The sequence below is a fragment of the Emys orbicularis genome, chromosome 12, assembly GCF_028017835.1.
Source record: "Emys orbicularis isolate rEmyOrb1 chromosome 12, rEmyOrb1.hap1, whole genome shotgun sequence".
NCBI lineage: Eukaryota > Metazoa > Chordata > Testudines > Emydidae > Emys > Emys orbicularis.
In genome coordinates, this window is record NC_088694.1 from 32,832,348 (window position 1) to 32,853,303 (window position 20,956).

Here is a 20,956-nt window from a genome sequence, read left to right on the forward strand (position 1 = left end):
ACTGCAGTAACTAGGTGGCTACAGCCACTGAATCTGAGCAACACAAGTACCGTGAATTTGAGTCAGCTGTCAGAGAATGTGTGGTGTCTCTTACTGGCTCTCTACCAGCAATCAGCAAGGGTTCTTTTCGGAAGTTATGCCCCGATGTCAAAATTTGTAGTTTAAGAGTTGATATTCCAAGTTCTCTAAGATTCACATGCAGACTCCAATTTTACTTTAGAAGTATTATCAAGGAAAACAGCACTAATTAAATAAATAGAAGATGAAAGACTCTAGTACAAGCAGTTAGCATCATGTAATCATGATTCATGCTCCTTGCCCCGTTCCTGAAAAACGAAAGAGTGATCAAATAAATGCAACTTGGTGGTCATTTGTTCAAGGGGTTTCTGATACACAACCCCCCCTAAAATAAGCAGTGCATACTATTTTCAGACTCATTCCTTTTTTGGTGGTCTGATGGACTATTAAATTTATAGCATTGACTGCCCCCGCATCAGCTATTGGATCAGACCAAGGTCAACTTTAGACATATTTCAGGAGTTATTGCACTACAAAAGTGTCATTGTCAATACCTCTACTTAAACAAGGGAGTGAGGGTGAGGACATGGCAACTTTTTTTTTTTTTTTTAAATATAAATAACCTATTGAACTGCCTCCTCCCACCTTTATAAAACCTCTAATAGCATGTTCAGAATCAGGGGATCTCTAGCCCCAGGCAGTACCCTGGGGACTGGATGCTGTTTCCAGGAAAGGCTTATGAAGGCTGTGTGCTAGGAGCTGATGCAGAGCTGCACAAAGGTAGGCATTTCTATTGCACACCACAAGGTTTTATTGATCCTTAAAAACCCAGGAAATACAGTTACATATTGTTGAGTTCCATTTAATGGTAGCTTATCTGTAAACTATTACATACACAAGCTACACACTAAAAACATTAATGCTGCAGAATCAATCCCTCAAATTATGAAGTGTCAGAATTAAGAATGCACAGACCACAAGTTGACATCCTTATATATATTTTGATAGCCTAAATACATGATCCCCTACTTCTCTTTTCCCCCCATAGGACCCCTTTCTCATTCAGTGCACAGGATGGACAGCATTCACTGAATGGGAAGCATCTCGGGAAAAACGTCTTAACTGTAAGAACAGTAGCACAATGGAACAAACTGCCCAGGGAAGTCGTGGAAGCTCCTTCACTGGAGGCTTTTTCAAAGAGGCTGGACAGCCATCTGTCTTGGATATAGGCACAATAAATCCTGTGTCTTGGCAAGGGGCTAGACTAGATGACCCTAGTGGTCCCTTCTAATCCTATGGTTCTATTCAATATTTAGCTTCATCATTCAAAGCTTTGTTTACCACACGCCATTCAAACCCTGATTTGAATAATACCACCTAACTCTTTTCACCAATGGATCTCAAACAACTCTACAAAGAAGGTCAGTACCATTATCCACACTTTACAGATCTGAAACAGAATTTTTAATATTCTCAAGGTCTTTTCTACAGCACTAATCACTGTAGCATCTAACAGGTTTCAGAGTGGTAGCCGTGCTAGTCTGTATCAGCAAAAACAACGAGGAGTCCTTGTGGCACCTTAGAGACTAACAAATTGATTTGGGCATAAGCTTTCGTGGGCTAGACCCCACTTCATCAGATGCATGGAGTGGAAAATACAGGAGTAGGTATAAATACATGAAAGGATGGGAGTTGCCTTACCAAGTGTGAGGTAAGTCTAACGAGACAATTCAATTAACAGCAGGATACCAAGGGAGGAAAGATAACTTTTGAAGTGGTAATGAGAGTGGCCCATTTCAGACAGTTGACAAGAAGGTGTGAGTAACAGTAGGGGGAAATTAGGCTTAGGTTTTGTAATGACCCAACCACTCCCAGTCTTTATTCAGGCCTAATCTGATGGTGTTCAGTTTGCAAATTAATTCCAGCTCTGCGGTTTCACGTTGGAGTCTGTTTTTGAAGTATTGCCACTTTTAGGTCTGTTATTGAGTGATCAGAGAGATTGAAGTGTTCTCCTACTGTTTTTTGAATGTTATGATTCCTGATGTCAGATGTGTGTCCACATTGGGATCTAGCCCATGAAAGCTAATGCCCAAATCAATTTGTTAGTCTCTAAGGTGCCACAAGGACTCCTCATCGGTTTTGTAGCATCTAAGTATTTCAAAAACATTGAGGAATTTATCTTCACAACAGTCCGGTGAGCTCAGGTGGTATTATCCCCATTTTACAGATGAGAAACTGAGGCAGACATGTCAAGTGTCTGCTAAATCTAGGTGTCCAATTTGAGATGCCCATGGCTGATTTTTTTTCCAGGGATCTTAGCATTTCATAGCACTTTCTATATTCAGCACACTGTTCTTGACTTCAGTTGCAGTTGTGAGTGCTCAGCACTTCTGCAAATCAGACCCCAGGTGTCTCAAGTTGGACATGCAAAAGAAGTGAAACATATGATTAGTGCCATTTGTCAGAAGTTTGGCGGAAGTGCCTTACCCAGCATCACAAACTTTGTGGCAGGGGCAGACTCCAATTCTCCAGGGTGGCATGCAACTGCCCTAACTATGACACCATCCTTCCTTTCTGTCCTGAAATACACTGCTTCATTTGTTATATGACTTTAATTTCTGCAACAACTTAGGCAGGGGCCTTACAGACAACACCCCCCTTAACTACACAACTGACTCCCAATACCATCCACCATCCTGTATACTTCCACAATGCACAGTCTACTCCACATAGCAATAGGAAGCTCTGCACCCTTGGCATTTCAGCTGGAAGGATAGAAAAACAGGGAACCATCTTTTGGGAAACATGGAAGGAAGAGTTCACCTTTGGGATAAATGATTCCGGAGTTATGAGCACCACCTTGTCCTCATGAAACACTCAGTAAGGCTCCTGTATACAAAGTGCCGCCAGCTCCAACACTCACCTGGTGGACATGATGGCATCAGGAAGCAAGATGTGATGGACAAATAAAATGCTGACACTGACATCAAAGGTATGAAGGAGTGTTTTATCAGGACTCTCACTACCAGAGGCAGGTACCATTTTGGAAAAAAGAGGCCTCATAACTAGCCTGGCTAAATCAGACTGTGCTAAGGAATCTGTCTATCTGGGTGTTCTCTGCCAGAGAGCATCATGCTACTAAGGGCAGACATCTGACATGCCATGGTGCTGGGTTGGAGACCTTTGTTGAAACCTTCTTGGAGAAAATCCAAGATATACAGGTTTCAGAGTAGCAGCCGTGTTAGTCTGTATCTGCAAGAAGAACAGGAGTACTTGTGGCACCTTAGAGACTAAAATTTATTTGAGCATAAGTTTTCGTGGGCTACTGCCCACTTCATCAGATGCATAGAATGGAACATATAGTAAGAAGATACATACATACAGAGAACATGAAAAGGTGGAAGTTGCTATACTAATTAGCCTCAGAGTTGGTATGGCAACTTCCACCTTTTCATGTTCTCTCTCTCTCTCTCTGTGTGTGTGTATTATACACACCCACCCACACACACCCCTTCTCACTGTATGTTCCATTCTATGTGTCTGATGAAGTGGGCTGTAGCCCACGAAAGCTTATGCTCAGATAAATTTGTTAGTCTCTAAGGTGCCACAAGTACTCCTGTTCTTTTTCCAAGGTATACAGGAATTCAGGTTATCTTGGATTTGTCTTGTGTTCCTGGCACCATCCCCAGAACTTGGTCCAGAAAAAGTATGCTTTCTACGTTGATGCTTTTCTAGAAGAAAGAATCTCCTGATGACTCTAGAAGAAAGGTCCAATACTAGCGCTTCCCTTTCAATAACCAGGCTGGTAGGTGTAACCTGATCAGGTCTGGATGAAAAAGAGGACCCTGAGAGAGGATGTCTTATCTCTTTGGGAGCTGTAGTGGCGGCCATAATCACACATAAACCAGAGTCTCCATGGCCAATGTGGGGTTACCAGTTTAACTGTCACCTGCTCTCGTTTTATCTTCTGGAACGCCTTCCCTAATAACGGGTAGGGAGGAAAAGCACAGAGGAAGCCCTGCAGCCATCCGTGCAATAGGGCATCTGTTCCCATGGACCTGGGGATGCACTCATGCTGTTTGAAAATAGGTCGGTTGAAAGCAGGCCAAACAATCAGACAGGCAATTATCTCGAAGCCTTCCTGATTCAGGCACACTTTTTGTTCATCTTGATCCTGCTGAGCCGGTCCATCTCCTGGTTCCGGTCTCCCTTTATTTGAACTGCCCTGAGGGAAAGGGGAGAATGCTCTGCCCACTGCATGATTTCTATTGCTTCAAGATGAAGTGCTGGGCTTCTTGTTCCCCCCTTCGTTGTTCACTTATGTGATCATGGTCGTGTTGTCTTGACTGAATCATGATGCGGCTTTCCTCTAGGCTGGACTGGAATCATCGTAGTGCAGGCCTGACTGCTCTTAGTTCTGAGAGGTTTATGCTATGTGTCCTTTCTACCAGGTTCTAAATGCCATGAGCTGTTTGGGACCCCAGGTTTGCTCCCCAGCCCTCCAGGGCTGGCATCGGTTGTGAGGACCAAGGGATCTGGAAGGCATATGACCACACACTTGCCCTTCAAGGAGTTAATCACCTGTGACAGAACCTTTACTTGATCTTTCATGTGTTCTGGGGAGCTGTCCCATACTTCTAGGACGTAGCTTTAAAAGCACCCGATGTGTAATTGCGTCTACGGAGCGATCTGTCTGCATGTTACTAGGAGGCTTAATAGTTGAAGGCTCAGTGCTATGGTGGGCCTCTGGCAGGTCCGAAACAGTAAGAGGAGATTCTGAATCTTCTGGAACCTTCTAGAGATGGGTAAATCCTTGCTAATGAGGTGTCTATGTCCATCCCCTAGTGGGTTATTTTGGTGGAAGGAATCAAAGAGCTTTTCTTGACATTGACAATAAAGCCATGTACCCATAAGAGTCCTAAGTCAGAGACTAGTTCTGTGTGCTGTTGCAAGGGATAGAGCTCTGATTAAGATGTCATCCAGGAAGATGCACAGGTGGATCCAGTAACCCAAGTCTGGCTATGATTACCACCACCATCTTTGTGAAAAACCAGGGGACTGAGGACAAGGCAAACGGAAGCACTGAGATTTATGCTGCTTCCTTCCTAGCCAAACCTTAAGAACCTGTGATGACACAGTCTGATCAGAATGCGGAGGTATGCATCCACCAGATCCACTAAAGTCAGAAAATCCCCCTGGGACAGGGATGACACCATAGAAGTTATGGTCTCCGTCTGTAACTTCATGTTCTTCATCCACTTATTGAGCCTTTTGAGATCTAGAATGGTGCGGATTCCCTTTGTACACTTCTGAACAAGAGAGGAGATTAAGTATAACCCTAAGAATCTGAGGGAATGCTCCATATTACTCCCATAACCAGGAGGTGAGAAATCTTGTTCTAGATTAGACTATGCTTTATGCAGTCATTCGACAAGAGACATTGGATGAAAAACAGATAAGGTGGAACCCGTAACTCATGGGACTCACTATGTCCCCGATGCACTGGTCTGTAGTCAAGTATCAGGGGGTAGCCATGTTAGTCTGTATCTACAAAAACAACAAGGAGTCTGGGGGCACCTTAAAGTCTAACAGATTGATTTGGGCATAAGCTTTCATGGGTAAAAACCTCACTTCTTCAGCTGCATCTGAACAAGTGAGGTTTTTACCCACGAAAGCTTATGCCCAAATAAATCTGTTAGTCTTTAAGGTGCCACCAGACTCCTTGTTGTTTTTGGTCTGTAGTCAAAGCAACCCAGTCCTCCAGGAAATGGAAAATCCTGCTCCAAGCAGAAGCTTATGTGGTCATTGTCATAAAAAGACTGAGAGCCACAGGATCCCTTTGTCAGCTTTTCTCCCAAGCCAAGGTTCCACAGCTTTCCTTTGGAGAGCCTGCTGTCAATGGCCTGAAACTGCTTCTTTTCTGTTTTGGTAAATGTTCCACAAATGAATGGGGTTTCCCAAAATTAATGAAATCATATTTAGCCATGACAGCTTGGTTAGTTTGAGACTAACTGCAATATCACCGACCAATATGCCTCTCTCCCAAAGAGATCTAGCCTGCAAAGTTAGATCCCCATTTACACTTAACTCTGAAAAAACATTAGGCTATGTCTACACTAGCACTTTTGTCAGTCAGGGGTGTGAAAAAACACACCCCTCACCAACAAAAGTTTCACCAACAAAAGCGCTGGTGTCAACAGGACACACTCTCTCACCAATATAGCTACCGCCTCTCGTTGGGGGTGGTTTAATTATGCCAGCAGGAGAGCTCGCTCCCGCCAGCATATAGCAGCTACACAGGAGACGGTACAGCTGTGCTGCTGTAAGGTCTGCAGTGTAGACATAGCCTTAGTTGATAATCTGAAGTATCTTGTTCAAAGCCTCAACTTTAAGGTGCTCTTTAAGAGAGGAGTATTGCAGTAGATTTTAAGACTTCAAGGGGAGCTTTGAAGGCAATAGAATAGTTTGATTTTACAAGAGAACTAAGATTTGTACTACCTCTGTCAACAATAATTCTCCTTTACCTACCCGAGGTGGGGGACTGTGAGATGGGGCGAGACCTTATGAGGAGCAGTTTTGCTAACCTCAAGTGTTTAAAAATGAGTCATAAGCCAACCTCATGATTTTTGGGGTAACAAGAAGTTTGAGGTGGTTCTTTGCTTTCTGGTTTCTGAGCCTTAAGGTGGCACTTGCTTTATGTTCCCAAACTTTTCCCCACAATTATGAAGCCTAGATAATTATTTTAAATTAAAGCTGAGATTCTCATGCAATATCTTGATTCTAGCAGCTTGAGCTTTAAGAAATACACCAAAAGTTGCAAGATTCTCAATAAAATCATGAGAACTGGCAACACCATGGGAGCATTACCAGAGAGACTGAAAGGATAGGCTTGTACCCGGCACATAAAGAAAAGAGCAGCCACTTTATAACCTTCTGTGGGCCTCTTGGAAACTGGAAAAGGAAAACGAAGCTTTACTTGGGGAAGGGGATGTGAATCACCCTGAATCTTCTCCCTGCTGCATGGAGACTGACTGCACAGAATGAGGAGAGGCCCAGGGCTGTTGCTGTTGGAAACAAATGACGCAATAATTTCCGAAGACCTGCAGGATGACCTGGCACTGAGGGCAAACAACTTAAGAACATAACGGCCATATTGGGCCAGACCAAAGATTCATCGAGCCCAGTATCCTGTCTTCCAACAGTGCCCAATGCCAGGTGCTTCAGAGGGAATAAACAGAAGTGGTAATCGTCAAGTGATCCATCCCCTGTTGCCCATTCCCAGCTTCTGGCAAACAGATGCTAGGGACACCATTCCTGCCCATCCTGGCTAACAACATGTCTCTGCATGGCACTTGCCTACTTGCTGGCTGGGAGGAGGGATCTTTCTCCTGGCTGCTTTTGGGGCAGGGGGTGGTCCTTGCTTTCCTCCATGATTCAGGGGGACTGACTACATTAACACAAACTAGGTAACTTTCAATTCACGCTAGCAGGGTCTACATTGGGCAGTTAACACACAATATTTTAGCAGGCCCTGCAAGTCACATCCTCATAGTCGGCAATGCAGGCAGGTCCGGGGAGAAATTTAGTTTAAAATATTTTTCAAATCTTGTGAAAAGTTCTGCTCCAAAGGGAGCCCTTAGGGTCTGCGGTCTGAGAGAGGCTAGAGACAGACAATTCTGGAGAATTCTTCCTGGAGGGCGGCCCTAAACTCCTACATAGAGCAATGATCTGGTCTGTCTCCAGTTGCTATGGAGACAGGGAATGCCTCATGGTGAAGTCTGACGTGAAGGTGACAGAAGATGTAATTTGCTTAGTTGTCTGTACGGCATGCAGCACAACAGGGCCTTGATCTTTTACTGGGATCTCTAGACATCATAGTCATGCTTCAGCTCTGTGGCACCCCAATCCCATTCTTGCTTCCTGTAAAAAGCAACAGAGGGTCCTGTGGCACCTTTAAGACTAACAGAAGTATTGGGAGCATAAGCTTTCGTGGGTAAGAACCTCACTTCTTCAGATGCAAGATTCAGATTCTTCCCTTGCATCTGAAGAAGTGAGGTTCTTACCCACGAAAGCTTATGCTCCCAATACTTCTGTTAGTCTTAAAGGTGCCACAGGACCCTCTGTTGCTTTTTACAGATTCAGACTAACACGGCTACCCCTCTGATACTTGCTTCCTGTGTTACTTTTATACCCCTTCCTGAAACTCCTATGTAAAGAGAACAAGTTCTGTCTCTTAAGGCTTCCTATATATTGTTTCACACTGGACAGCTCAAAATTAAAAAATTTATCTGCACAAAGTTCTGAATTACACAATTTCCCTTGTTTACTGTTATAGGCCTCTTGATTGCATAGAAAGTCTTTATTTTAGTCCCTAGTAAAAATTCTGTGCATTAACACAGTCAGTCACTGTCGAGTTGACAGACCTACAAGAGGAGGAGCAGGGGACCCAAATAAAAAAAATAGTCCTGGTTCTTGTTTGCCGAATAACATCTCAACAAAGCAATACAGATCTACACACAATACTGTGATCTAGAATTCTGTTACTATTTGTTTTGTTTCCCTCTGTGATACTTAAGTGGTGTGCACACTCGTATCCAACCATAGATCTTTGGGGAGGCGCAAAAGATCTGGCAACACCCTTTGTAAAAATTCAGTGGGTTTTTCATGCTGAACCTCCTCCAGGAAGCCCACTATCCTCAGGTTGTTATCTCAAAAACCATCCTCCACATCTATACCTTAATATGCAAGGGTTTGTTTTCTCCTGTTTTGTTCCCAAGTGCTGGGACACCAGTGAGGAGGTGATTTTGTTTTCTCCCACTCATGCTGTGAGCCCTTCTAGAGTAATTTGCATAGGTCTATATGGCAGTCATGGAGGAAGGACTCTCAGCTAGACTGGAGCTTGGCAATGAACAAGAATAAGAGAGGAGGTAGTTGTAAGACGGCTGCCTCCCATTGAGATAGAGAGTGTCGTTTCCAAAGGGTATGTCTACACTACGGGATTAATCCGAATTTATATAATTCGAATTTGGGAAACAGATTGTATAAATTCGATTGTTTGCGGCCACACTAAGCACATTAATTCGGCGGTGTGCGTCCATGTACCGGGGCTAGCGTCGATTTCTGGAGCGTTGCACTGTGGGTAGCTATCCCATAGTTCCCGCAGTCTCCTCCGCCCATTGGAATTCTGGGTTGAGATCCCAATGCATGATGGGGCCAAAAACATTGTCGCAGGTGGTTCTGGGTATATCCTCCCCCCTCTCCAGGAAGCAACGGCAGACAACCGTTTCACGCCTTTTTCCTGGGTGAACAGTGCAGACGCCACACCACGGCAAGCATGGAGCCCGCTCAGCTCAAGACAGCAGTCATGAACATTGTAAATACCTCGCGGCTTATCGTGCAGTTTATGCTGAACAAGAACCTGGAAAACCAGGCGGCGAGGAGCAGGCTACAGCAGCGCGGCGACGAGAGTGATGAGGATATGGACATGGAATTCTATCGAACCGCGGGACCCGGTGCTTTGGAGATCATGCTGTTAATGGGGCAGGTTATAGGCATGGAACGCCGATTCTGGGCCCGGGAAACAAGCACAGACTGGTGGGACCGCATAGTGTTGCAGGTGTGGGACGATTCCCAGTGGCTGCGGAACTTTCGCATGCGTAAGGGCACTTTCATGGAACTTTGTGACTTGCTTTCCCCTGCCCTGAAGCGCCAGAATACCAGGATGAGAGCAGCCCTCACAGTTGAGAAGCGAGTGGCAATAGCCCTGTGGAAGCTTGCAACGCCAGACAGCTACCGGTCAGTCGGGAATCAATTTGGAGTGGGCAAATCTACTGTGGGGGCTGCTGTGATGCAAGTAGCCAAAGCAATCACTGAGGTGCTGCTACACAAGCTAGTGACTCTGGGAGATGTGCAGGTCATAGTGGATGGCTTTGCTGCAATGGGATTCCCTAACTGTGGTGGGGAGATAGATGGAACCCACATCCCTATCTTGGCACCGGAGCACCAGGGTACCCAGTACATAAACCGCAAGGGGTACTTTTCAATGGTGCTGCAAGCACTTGTGGATCACAAGGGACGTTTCACCAACATCAACGCGGGCTGGCCGGGAAGGGTTCATGATGCTCGCGTCTTCAGGAACACTACTCTGTTTAAAGGGCTGCAGCAAGGGACTTACTTCCCGGACCAGAAAATGACCGTTGGGGATGTTGAAATGCCAATAGTTATTCTTGGAGACTCAGCCTACCCCTTAATGCCATGGCTCATGAAGCCATACACAGGCAGCCTGGACAGGAGTCAGGAGCTGTTTAACTACAGGCTGAGCAAGTGCAGAATGGTGGTAGAATGTGCATTTGGCCGTTTAAAAGGTCGCTGGCGATCGCTACTAACTCGCTCTGACCTCAGCCAAAGAAATCTCCCCATTGTTATTTCTGCTTGCTGTGTGCTCCACAATCTCTGTGAAAGTAAGGGGGAGACCTTTATGGCAGGGTGGGAGGCTGAGGCAAATCGCCTGGCTGCTGATTACGCGCAGCCAGACACCAGGGCGATTAGAAGAACACACCAGGAAGCGCTGTGCATCAGAGAAGCTTTGAAAACCAGTTTCATGACTGGCCAGGCTACAGTGTGAAATTTCTGTTTGTTTCTCCCTTCATGAAAACCAGCCCCCTTTATTGACTCATTCATTCTCTGTAAGCAACCCACCCTCCCCCTTCCCCCAGCTTTCTTTCAAAGGAAATAAAGTCACTATCGTTTAAAAATCATGTATTCTTTATTAAGTGATTATAAACATAGGGAGAGAACCAAGAAGGTAATCTGGGTGAGTTTTGGGAGGAGGATAGGAGGGAAGTAAAAGGCCACTGAATAAATTCAATATAATGACAGCCTTTTGGTTGGGCTGTCCATTGGGGTGGAGTGGGAGGGTGCACGGAGCCTCCCCCCCCCCGCGTTCTTACACGTCTGGGTGAGGGGGATATGGAACATGGTGAGGGGGGAGGGAGGTTATACAGCGGCTGCAGCGGCACTCTGTCATCCTCCTGCTGCCGTTCCTGAAGCTCCACCAGACGCCGGAGCATGTCCGTTTGCTCACGCAGCAGCCCCAGCGTTGCAGCCTGCCACCTCTCATCTCGAGCGTCCCTCAAGACCTCACGTTCACTGGCATCTTTCCTAAATTTAGATACAGTGTCCTTCCACTCATTCAAATGAGCTCTTTCATTGCGGGTGGATTCCATTATTTCTGTGAACATGTCGTCTCGCGTCCTCTTTCTACGCCGCCTTATCTGAGATAGCCTTCGGGACGGAGGAGGGAGGCTTGAAAAATTTGCAGCTGCTGGAGGGAGGGTTGAAAGGAAGGAGAGAAGTTTTTAAACTGATACATTTTACAGAACAATGCTTATACTCTTTCATGGTGAAAAACACTATTCACATTACATAGCACATGTGATTTCAGTACAAGGTCGCATTTTCGATCTTGAGTGCCTGTGGCTTTGGTGTTAGAGATCACAGACGCAGGTCCGGGCAACAGAATTCAGCTTGCAGGCAGCCATGGTAAGCCATTGTCTTTCGGCTTCTGCGCCCTCCTTTCCCACATACCAAGCAAAGCCTGTTGACTGCTGCGGTTTTCCTGTTAACCTTCAGCAGCAGAAAACAAACTAACCCCCCCACCATCCAATTCTCTGGGATGATCGCTTTATCCCTCCCCCCACCACGTGGCAGGTATCAGGGAAGATCCCTGCAGAAACCAAACTAACCCTCCCGCCATGAATTCCCTGGGATGATCAATGTACCCCTCCCCCGACCGCGTGGCTGGTAACAGGGAAGATCCCTGGTAGCCAAATGCGAAAAGCTCAGGGCCAATTTCCCCCCCCCCCCCCCCCTGTGCTTGGCTAACTGCAGGGAAGGATTTCTTTTCAGCCACAGGCAAACAGCCCAGTAGGAACGGCCACCTCTGTCCCCTTAATTAAGTTCCCGTATTTCAACCAGGTTACCATGAGCGATATCACTCTCCTGAGGATTACACAGCAAGATAAAGAACGGATGTTGCTTGAATGCCAGCAAACACCGGGACCATACGTTGCCAGGCTTTGTCAGGCAATGATACCAGATTACTTGCTGCAAGCATGGCGTGGTCAAGTGTCCTACCATGGAGGACGGAATAAGGCTGCACTGCCCAGAAACCTTGTGGCAAGGCTTTTGGAGTACCTCCAGGAGAGCTTCATGGAGATGTCCCTGGAGGATTTCCGCTCCATCCCCAGACACGTTAACAGACTTTTCCAGTAGCTGTACTGGCCGCGAATGCATCCCAAGTCCTCAGGGCAAATTAATCATTAAAAAACGCTTGCTTTTAAACCAGGTTTTATATTTTAAAAGGTAAACTCACCTGAGGTCCCTTCCATGGGGTCATGGTCTTGGCTACTGGCTTGGTAGGGTACTTCAGTCAGGCTGAGAAAAAGATCCTGGCTGTTGGGGAGAACGGAGTGCTGGGTGCTCTCTGCAAGCTCGTCCTCCTCCTCCTCCTCTTCCCCATCCGCAGAATCCTCAGGTGTAGCTGATGAGACTATCCCCGACCCGGAATCCACGGTCACAGGTGGGGTAGTGGTGGCGGCCCCCCCTAGAATTGCATGCAGCTCGGCGTAGAAGCGGCATGTCCGCGGCTCTGACCCGGAGCGACCGTTTGCCTCCTTTGTTTTTTGATAGGCTTGTCTGAGCTCCTTGACTTTCACGCGGCACTGATCTGAGTCCCTATTGTGGCCTCTCTCCATCATGCCCTTGGAGATTTTTTCAAAAGTTTTGGCATTTCGTCTTTTCGAACGAAGTTCTGCTAGCACTGAATCCTCTCCCCATATAGCGATCAGATCCAGTACCTCCCGTGCGGTCCATGCTGGTGCTCTTTTTCGATTATCAGCCTGCATGGTTACCTGTGCTGATGAGCTGAGGTATCTGTGGTATCTGTGGTCACCTGTGCTCTCCACGCTGGGCAAACAGGAAATGAAATTCAAATTTTCCTGGGGCTTTTCCTGTCTACCTGGCCAGTGCATGCGAGTTCAGATTGCTGTCCAGAGCGGTCACAATGGTGCACTCTGGGACAGCTCCCGGAGGCCAATACCATCGAATTGCGGCCACACTAACCCTAATTCGAATTGACAAAATCGATTTTGGCGCTACTCCGCTCGTCGGGGTGGAGTACAGAAATCGATTTTAAGAGCCCTTTATTTCGAAATAAATGGCTCCGCTGTGTGGACGGGTACAGGGTTAATTCGATTTAACGCTGCTAAATCCGAATTAAAGTCATAGTGTAGACCAGGCCAAAGCCTGCTGGAAAGGGACAGGCTTATTTTTGTCAGACAGCGTTCATTACATGTGGGCTATGGCATAGATTAAGTGCGCGGGGGTGGGGGGGGGGTGGAAGCAGAAGACACTCAGGATTCTGTTACAAATCTAGAAAAGTATATTTTTTACATTAAGATCCCACATATAAGTTAAATAAATTACACAACTTCCCATAAGAGATTCACAGGAAATACCCCTTTGTAAACTCTCCTAGAAAGGATAGAAAAGCTCCTGATTGTGGCCCTCAGGCTCCCAACTCTGCAAATTGGAATAAGCTAAATTAGAATTTAGAGTGAATGTAAGCCCATGAGGCTGGAGCAGGCTTCTGCATAGATTCATCTCCCAAACTGAGGCAAATCTCAACTCAGACCATAGGTGAATCAGAATACTCCACCTGACTCAAAATGGAGTCTCGAAGCAGCTAACATTGTGACTTCTCTGAAATCCAAGAGAACTCCAACAATACCTATTAATTCAGGACAAAGGCCTCTAACAAGAGAAAAAGCACAACCCTGCAAAACATACCCTGCAGTTGGTTTCTACCTTCCCATTCCTCCTTGGGACTTAAAGGATTTTAGTACAGAGGATAGATATTTTCTCTACTTGCAAACAGAACTGTTTGCAACAGAAAAATTCTAGATTTTTTCTAGATTCCCCTGGGGAATCCTATTTCAAGCAAACATCTGTCACATATAACTATTTAATCACAGAGGATTTTGGCACAGAGAAGGTTATATTAAGATGTGTCTAGAAGATAAACACAAAATAACCTTTGTAAATCTTACTCAATAGTTGTCTGATCCAACATTCCTGTTACTGGGATCCCATAAAATTGTTGCATAGTGGCAACTGCAGACTGCATAGCTTTTCCTGAGTGCAGGGCAGACATTCGGCTTTCAGAGGGAAGCAAATAGCCGTATGCTTTTAGCCAACTCTGAAAAACATGAGAAATAGAAAGCATTAATTATAATGTAGTCAGTTTTGAAGTTTATATATAAAAAATTGTTCCTTTAAAGTATTGGAAACATTTTTATGTGACCACTGAATTGTAGAAATTCATTGCCTCTTTTCCTCTTCATTTTTTCTTGTTTTGGCTGAAGATAGTGAATTTGTGTCATGAGAGTAATGGGTTAATTGCACTCGTTAAAACCCAACTATTTTGAGGGCAAGCACTATGCAAACTTTCCATTAGTGATGGTGAATTATTCATTATGAATAATATTTGTTGCAAATTTAGCCCCTTAGCACACAAGTGACTTGTTAGCATGTCTTGCTTACTATGGATACATTGGTAGCAACTCCTTAGCTAAAGATGCATTGTGATTTGCACTTAAAGCAAAAGTAACAACCCTCTTGACACTTCAGTGACTAGATTTAAGGTAAAATTTTCTAAAGCATCTGTGACGGTGTACCCCATAAGACTTTATGGAAATATGCTTATGAATGTACATATGACATAACTGGAATATGTTTTATGCTACATATCTATGTAAAGGTTATGATCTACTAATCTATTCCTCCTATTTGTATGCATGCATCATTTTTGTGTTCGAAGTTATGAATATTGGCTGTGTACTTGCTTGATTTCTAAGTAGCCTTAGTAAAGCATTTGGTCAGCTTCTTGAGAAAGGAATGTGCAAGTTAAGTGCCCAATCAAGAAGCACTTAATGGACAATGGATCTTGGAAGGCTCCAATCCACATAAGTAGTCTACTTGAGGACGTTCAAGGCAGCACGTGAATCATGGCTGCTAGATGTAAGCTCTGAGTCATGCATGGACATGTGATTTGCCCATGTGACTCCAAAACTCCATCTTGCAGCTGAACTTTGCATAGGAGAGAGAAGGGGGTCTCCACACATAAGAGAAAGTCTATTTAAACCCCTGGGAGACCCCCTCCATTTTGTCTTCAGTTGGCTTAAGAGATAGCCTCTCCACTCCCAAGGATACCTGAGAGAAACTGGAACAAAGGACAGGAACTACAGGGGGTGCAAGTGATTGCTGGACCCAGACTAGAAGGAGACTAGTCTGTAAAAGGGAGCTTACTGGAATTCCTCAGAGGGTGAGATTTTATCAGTATTCAATTTTCTTACTGTATTAGACTCAGACTTGCATGTTCTATTTTATTTTGCTTGGTAATTCACTTTGTTCTGTCTGCTATTATTTGGAACCACTTAAATCCTACTTTCTGTACTTAATAAAATCACTTGTTACTGATTAATTAACCCAGAGTATGCATTAATACCCGTGGCGGGGGAGCCAAACAGCTGTGCATCTCTATCAGTGTTATAGAGGGCGAACAATTTATGAGTTTACCCTGTATAAGCTTTATCCAGGGTAAAACGGATTTATTTGGGGTTTGGACCCCATTGGGAGTTGGGCATCTGAGTGTTAAAGACAGGAACACTTCTCAAGTTGCTTTCAGTTAAGTCTGCAGCTTTGGGGCAGGTGGATCAGATCCTGGGTCTGTGTTGGAGCAGACTGGCATGTCTGACTCAGCAAGACAGGGTGCTGGAGTCCCAAGCTGGCAGGGAAAGCAGGGGCAGAAGTAGTCTTGGCGCATCAGTTGGCAGTTCCCAAGGGGGTTTCTGTGATCCAACCCGTCACAGCATCTAAATGACACTGTGCTTTACATGGGCCAGTTTCTCAAAGCTAAAAGTAATTAACAAAATTGGCATAGAAAAAAATTAAATAGAAAAAGTGTGAACAAACATGGGGAGTTGTTTAAGAACACTTTAGTAGATGTTCTTACAGTCAGTTTCTCCATCATGATTTTTTTTTTTTTTTTTTACTTCAGTTAAAAACCATCTTGGGCTAAGACAGAATATGAAAGCTGCAGACTGATAACAAATGGAAAAAAGGGGAGGCAAATATGAATATAAAATACAAGTTAAGAAATGTAGGAAATTGATAAGGCCTGCTAAAGATTTAAAGGAAGTGTCCAGGGCCAATAGGATAAAGAAGAATTTTGTTTTAAATACATCAGGAACAAAGGGAGTCCTGACAATGGTATAGATGGCAAAGCGGACAATGACGCAGAAAAGACAAGTGTTCAATAAATATTTCTCTTCCGTATTTGGAATAAAGTTGATATATCTCCTTATGACAAAATACTTTCTATTCCAACTAAAACTAAGGAAGATACTAAACTTTTAAAGGCCCCCAACTCTCACTTACACTAAGGACTTGTCATGCAACAGAAACATTCTCTGTACTGAGAATTTTCTATGTGCAGAGGGCTTTCCAGTTGGTGCAGAGAAGGGATAAGGACTCTACGCCCGGCCCTGCCCCTAGCCCCAGTGTTGGGGCATGGCTGCAGTGCACTACAGTATGGCTATTCACTGCTTCCTAGAGGCCATAAGAAGCAGAGTGCAAATTTGTCCTACCTATCAGCCAGTAGACACTTCACCTGTCTCCTGCAAGAATGGCACTTCCCCACTATCTTTACCCCACATACTGAATCGCTGAAACAGTCACCAGCATAGGTGCCAACTCCATGGGTACTCCAGAGATCAAGCACCCATGGGGGAAAAAAAATAGGAGGTGCTCAGTACCCACCAGCCACAACTGTTTGGTGGCCCCACCAAACAGCTGTTCAGCAGCTGGTGGGAGGCACTCAGGGGAGGGCAGAGAGCAACAAGCAGTGGGCCTCAGGGGAAGGGGTGGAGTGGGGGCAGGACTTTGGGTGGAGCACCCACCGGGAACAATAAGTCAGCATCTGTGGTCCCCATCTCTTCATCCTGTCACCCTCTGAAATAAAGCTCATTTCAACCCAACCCAACCCCATTACTTAAAGGCCCCCAGCTTACCCTACCCCACACTGACCTTACCCTGATGATGCAAGAACACCCTTGCCCCAATCTCCTCTGCAGAGATTCAGTCCTTCCTGAACCACCCCAGTGAGGGGTCCCTAAACATTCCCCAGACTATACAGCTCCCAGATGCCACCAGCTTACATTGTGCCAACCTACATAATAACATTATATTCCCCCAACCCAAGTCAGACAAGCAACTTCATCCTGAACTCTCTACCCACCATGATATAACACACTCCCAAGCTTCCCTAAAGCCTTGAACTACTGGCAACTGTATCCCAAGAACTCCCTTCAATTTTTCACAATGCAGGGAATCACACCTTGCTCCACCATCTATGACATTGTCTATGGTCTCGCTCTCTCCCAGCCTTAAAAAAAAAAACAAAACCAAAAAACCCACACCATCCACACACACCCCATAGTGGCATCCCTTGTCTCTTCCAGCCTGTGCCAACCGGGAACCCTGGTTTCCCATATCCTGTGCTCAATACCCAGCAGGCATCTCCCATTCCACACCAATCCCTTTCAACACTGTAGGAACATGCAGTTCTCCCATCCTGTACTGCTTCATTCTCCCCATACAAATACAGAGGCATATGCACCATTCCACATCCCTCAATGGGTGTCATTTTATAACCCTACAACCTACCCCAACACCAGCCTCCATCTCAACACAGGAGCCCTGCTCTACTCCCTGCTGCTGCAGGCTCCAGCCCCATATATACATTCCCCCTCCACCCAACAAACAGCACAGTGTGGGGATATCCATCTTCTCCACACCACAGAATGACCAAGCCCCGAAACACAGGAAAGGTTCTTGCCCAATTCCCATCACATTATATTCAGTTCTATATAGGTTTACAGCATGATTTCAAAAAGCACACAAGACCCAGATTTCTACTCCAGCACCCCTCTCTGTACACTGACCTGCAATGCTATTACAAGTACACCAAACCTGTATGGTCCCATTAAAAGCCAAAGAGATCTGCTGTGATGCAAGTACTTTCCAAGTCTTCCCCAAACCATAAAGAATGTCCACAGACTACAGCAAACACTGGTGGATAAAGACGAGGTAGGAGACAATCAGGGAGAATGCAGTCACAGACCATAACGGGGGCCGGGAAGAAAAAGCTCTTAGTCTGTAACTGAGGGAACACCTAATGGCTTCAATGAAAACAGAGGGGAGAAACATCCAATAATTGACAAAAAGGGACATGCCTAGGATGACCAGATGTCCCGATTTTATAGGGACAGTCCGTGTTTTTGGGTCTTTTTCTTATATAGGCTCCCATTACCCCCCATCTCCGTCCCGATTTTTCACATTTGCTGTCTGGTCACCCTAGACATGCCTGTAAATCAATGGAGTAGTGAGAGATTAGGGTGCTTTTATTATTATTTACTGCTTACGTTGTGGCAACACTAGAGATCCTTTATTTATTATACTGGGCACTGCACAAACAGCTAACTGAAGAGATGGTCCCTAGCCCAGAGAGCTACATAAAATTGAATCTAAGATGAAAGATCACAGGTAGATACAAACAAAGGAGGCTAATACAAGAAAATAAGACAAGTATGATCAACATGATAAGCAGCTGTTTGAGCACAGCAGTTTTTTCTTGACTTTTTTTGTAGTTTTCCTGGCAAAGATGAGCTTTAAGGACAGAATTAAAAGAGGCTAATAGGTGACTTTGTGGATATTTTATGAAGAAGTTCTTCCTCACGAGCATACAGGGCCAGAATGGGAGAAAGTGCAAAAAAACTCTTCTTCCACGTAGTCCCCTAAATAAGCAATCAGATGTTCAAAAGAGTGCAAAGTGTCAGGAGCTACTAACTTCAACTGTGTGTGCTGGGCACTTGAAAAATTGTCCTCTCATTAGCAAAATGTTTTTTTTGGAGGAGGGGGGGGGGAAGGTTTCAGAGTGGTAGCCGTGTTAGTCTGTATCAGCAAAAACAACGAGGAGTCCTTGTGGCACCTTAGAGACTAACAAATTTATTTGGGCATAAGCTTTTGTGGGCTAAAACCCACTTCACGAAAGCTTATACACAAATAAATTTGTTAGTCTCTAAGGTGCCACAAGGACTCCTCGTTTTTGAAAAAACAGTTATCCTCTGTTCTATGCAATGTTGGTCCAACAAAAGACATTACTTCACCCACCTTGTCTCTCTAGCTATTCTCTGAAACAGTGGCTCAAGTTTCCAGACCACTGTACCTCTTTCAAGAGTCGGCTTTGTCTTGCATACCCCCAAGTTTCACCTCACTTAGAAACTACTTGCTTACAAAATCAGATAAAAATATAAAAGTGTCACAACACACTGTTACTGAAAAATTGCTGACTTTCTCCTTTTTACCATATAATTATAAAATAAAGCAATTGGAATATAAATAGTGTACTTACATTTCAGTGTATAGTATATAGAGCAGTATAAACAAGTCATTGTCTGTATGAAATGTTAGTTTGTACTGACTTTGCTAGTGCTTTTCGTGTAGCCTGTTGTAAATCTAGGCAAATATCTAGAGGAGTTAATGTACCTCCTGGAAGACTTCTGTGTACTCCCAGCAATGCACATACCCCTGGTTGAGAACCACTGCTCTAAAATACATTCTCCTATACCCACATATCCTTTGAACCTACAAAAATAGAGAAATGCAAATATTTCCCATGGACAATGAAAGCAGTAATGACCCATAGTACTTCACTAGCTGAGAAATTACCCCCAATTCCTCACATTCTGTGCTAAAATACCTTCAAGCTACTACCTGCACAAAGTAAATCACATGGGGGGGGGGTGAAAAAAATCACCCTTTTTCCCCATTAATTCTTTCTCCATTTCTTCCCATGAAGGAAACACCAACTTTTCCAGAGCAGATTCAAAAATGTTGACAGAGCCCATTAGCCACCTCAGTTCCCGGACCCCCGGGCACAGAACCGCCCAGCCAGTGCCCCCACTAGAGCCTACTGGCATCATCGCAACACCCCCCATCCTGTCCCCCAGACGGGCGAGGAAGGGGGGCGCGACAGGCGCCAGCGCCCCCCCGCAGGAGCTAAGTCCCCCCGCCGAGGGACGGGGGCCGCCGGTTCCCCCCGGGGCTCACTCTCCCCCGACCGGCGACGGGGAGCGCCGCTCCCCGCTCCCTCACGCCGCTCGATGGCCTCAGGCCCGCTCGGTCAGCACCTACCCGGCCGCTGCTGGCTTCGGCGGCGGCCCAGCGCAGGGCGCAGAGCGCGGCCAGCAGGGAGCAGCAGGCCCTGGCTAGGTCCCAGCGGAGCCTCCGCTCCATGGCAGCTCCGGGGAACAGGGGCCGTCACGGCTCGGGCCGCGCCGAGGGGCCACCGCACCTGCCGGGCCCGCCGGCCGCGCTGCTCTGCGCCTGCGCGCTGGCTCCGGGCGGGGCGGGACCGGGCCGCCAAGCCCCCTCCGCGACCAGCGCGAGGATGACGGACGGGTGGCGTGTGCGCGGGGCCCGGCGCCGGGCGGGGACACGGACAAAGCGTGCGGCGCACCTCGCTCATTCCCCCTGACAGCCGTTACCCCCGCCTCGCCCCCTCCCCACTACCTCACCCCGCTGCCCGTAACACCCGCCTCCTACCCCACCCCACTGCCCGTTACCCCCACCCCGCCCACTCCCCACTGCCCCGCCCCCTGCCCGTTACCTCCGCCCCCTCCCCACTGCCTATTACCCCCGCCCTGCCCCCTCCCCGTTACCCTCACCCCGTTGCCCGTAACACCCGCCTCCTACCCCACCCCACTGCCCGTTACCCCACCCCGCCCACTCCACACTGCCCCGCCCCCTGCCCGTTACC

General features: G+C 46.1%; 1 protein-coding gene across 1 annotated transcript in view; it reads right to left on the reverse strand.

Annotated features, from left to right (window-relative positions):
* The window catches only part of MMP24 (matrix metallopeptidase 24), a 189,939-nt gene extending 169,506 nt beyond the window's left edge, over positions 1-20,433 (reverse strand). Inside the window, exons 1-2 of the mRNA XM_065414454.1 lie at positions 20,332-20,433; positions 14,127-14,275 (exon numbers count right to left, since the gene is read on the reverse strand). Coding sequence (XP_065270526.1) covers positions 14,127-14,275; positions 20,332-20,433 — 251 coding nt within the window. The remainder of the gene's footprint in view (positions 1-14,126; positions 14,276-20,331) is intronic.
* Between the last annotated feature and the right edge of the window lie 523 nt (positions 20,434-20,956).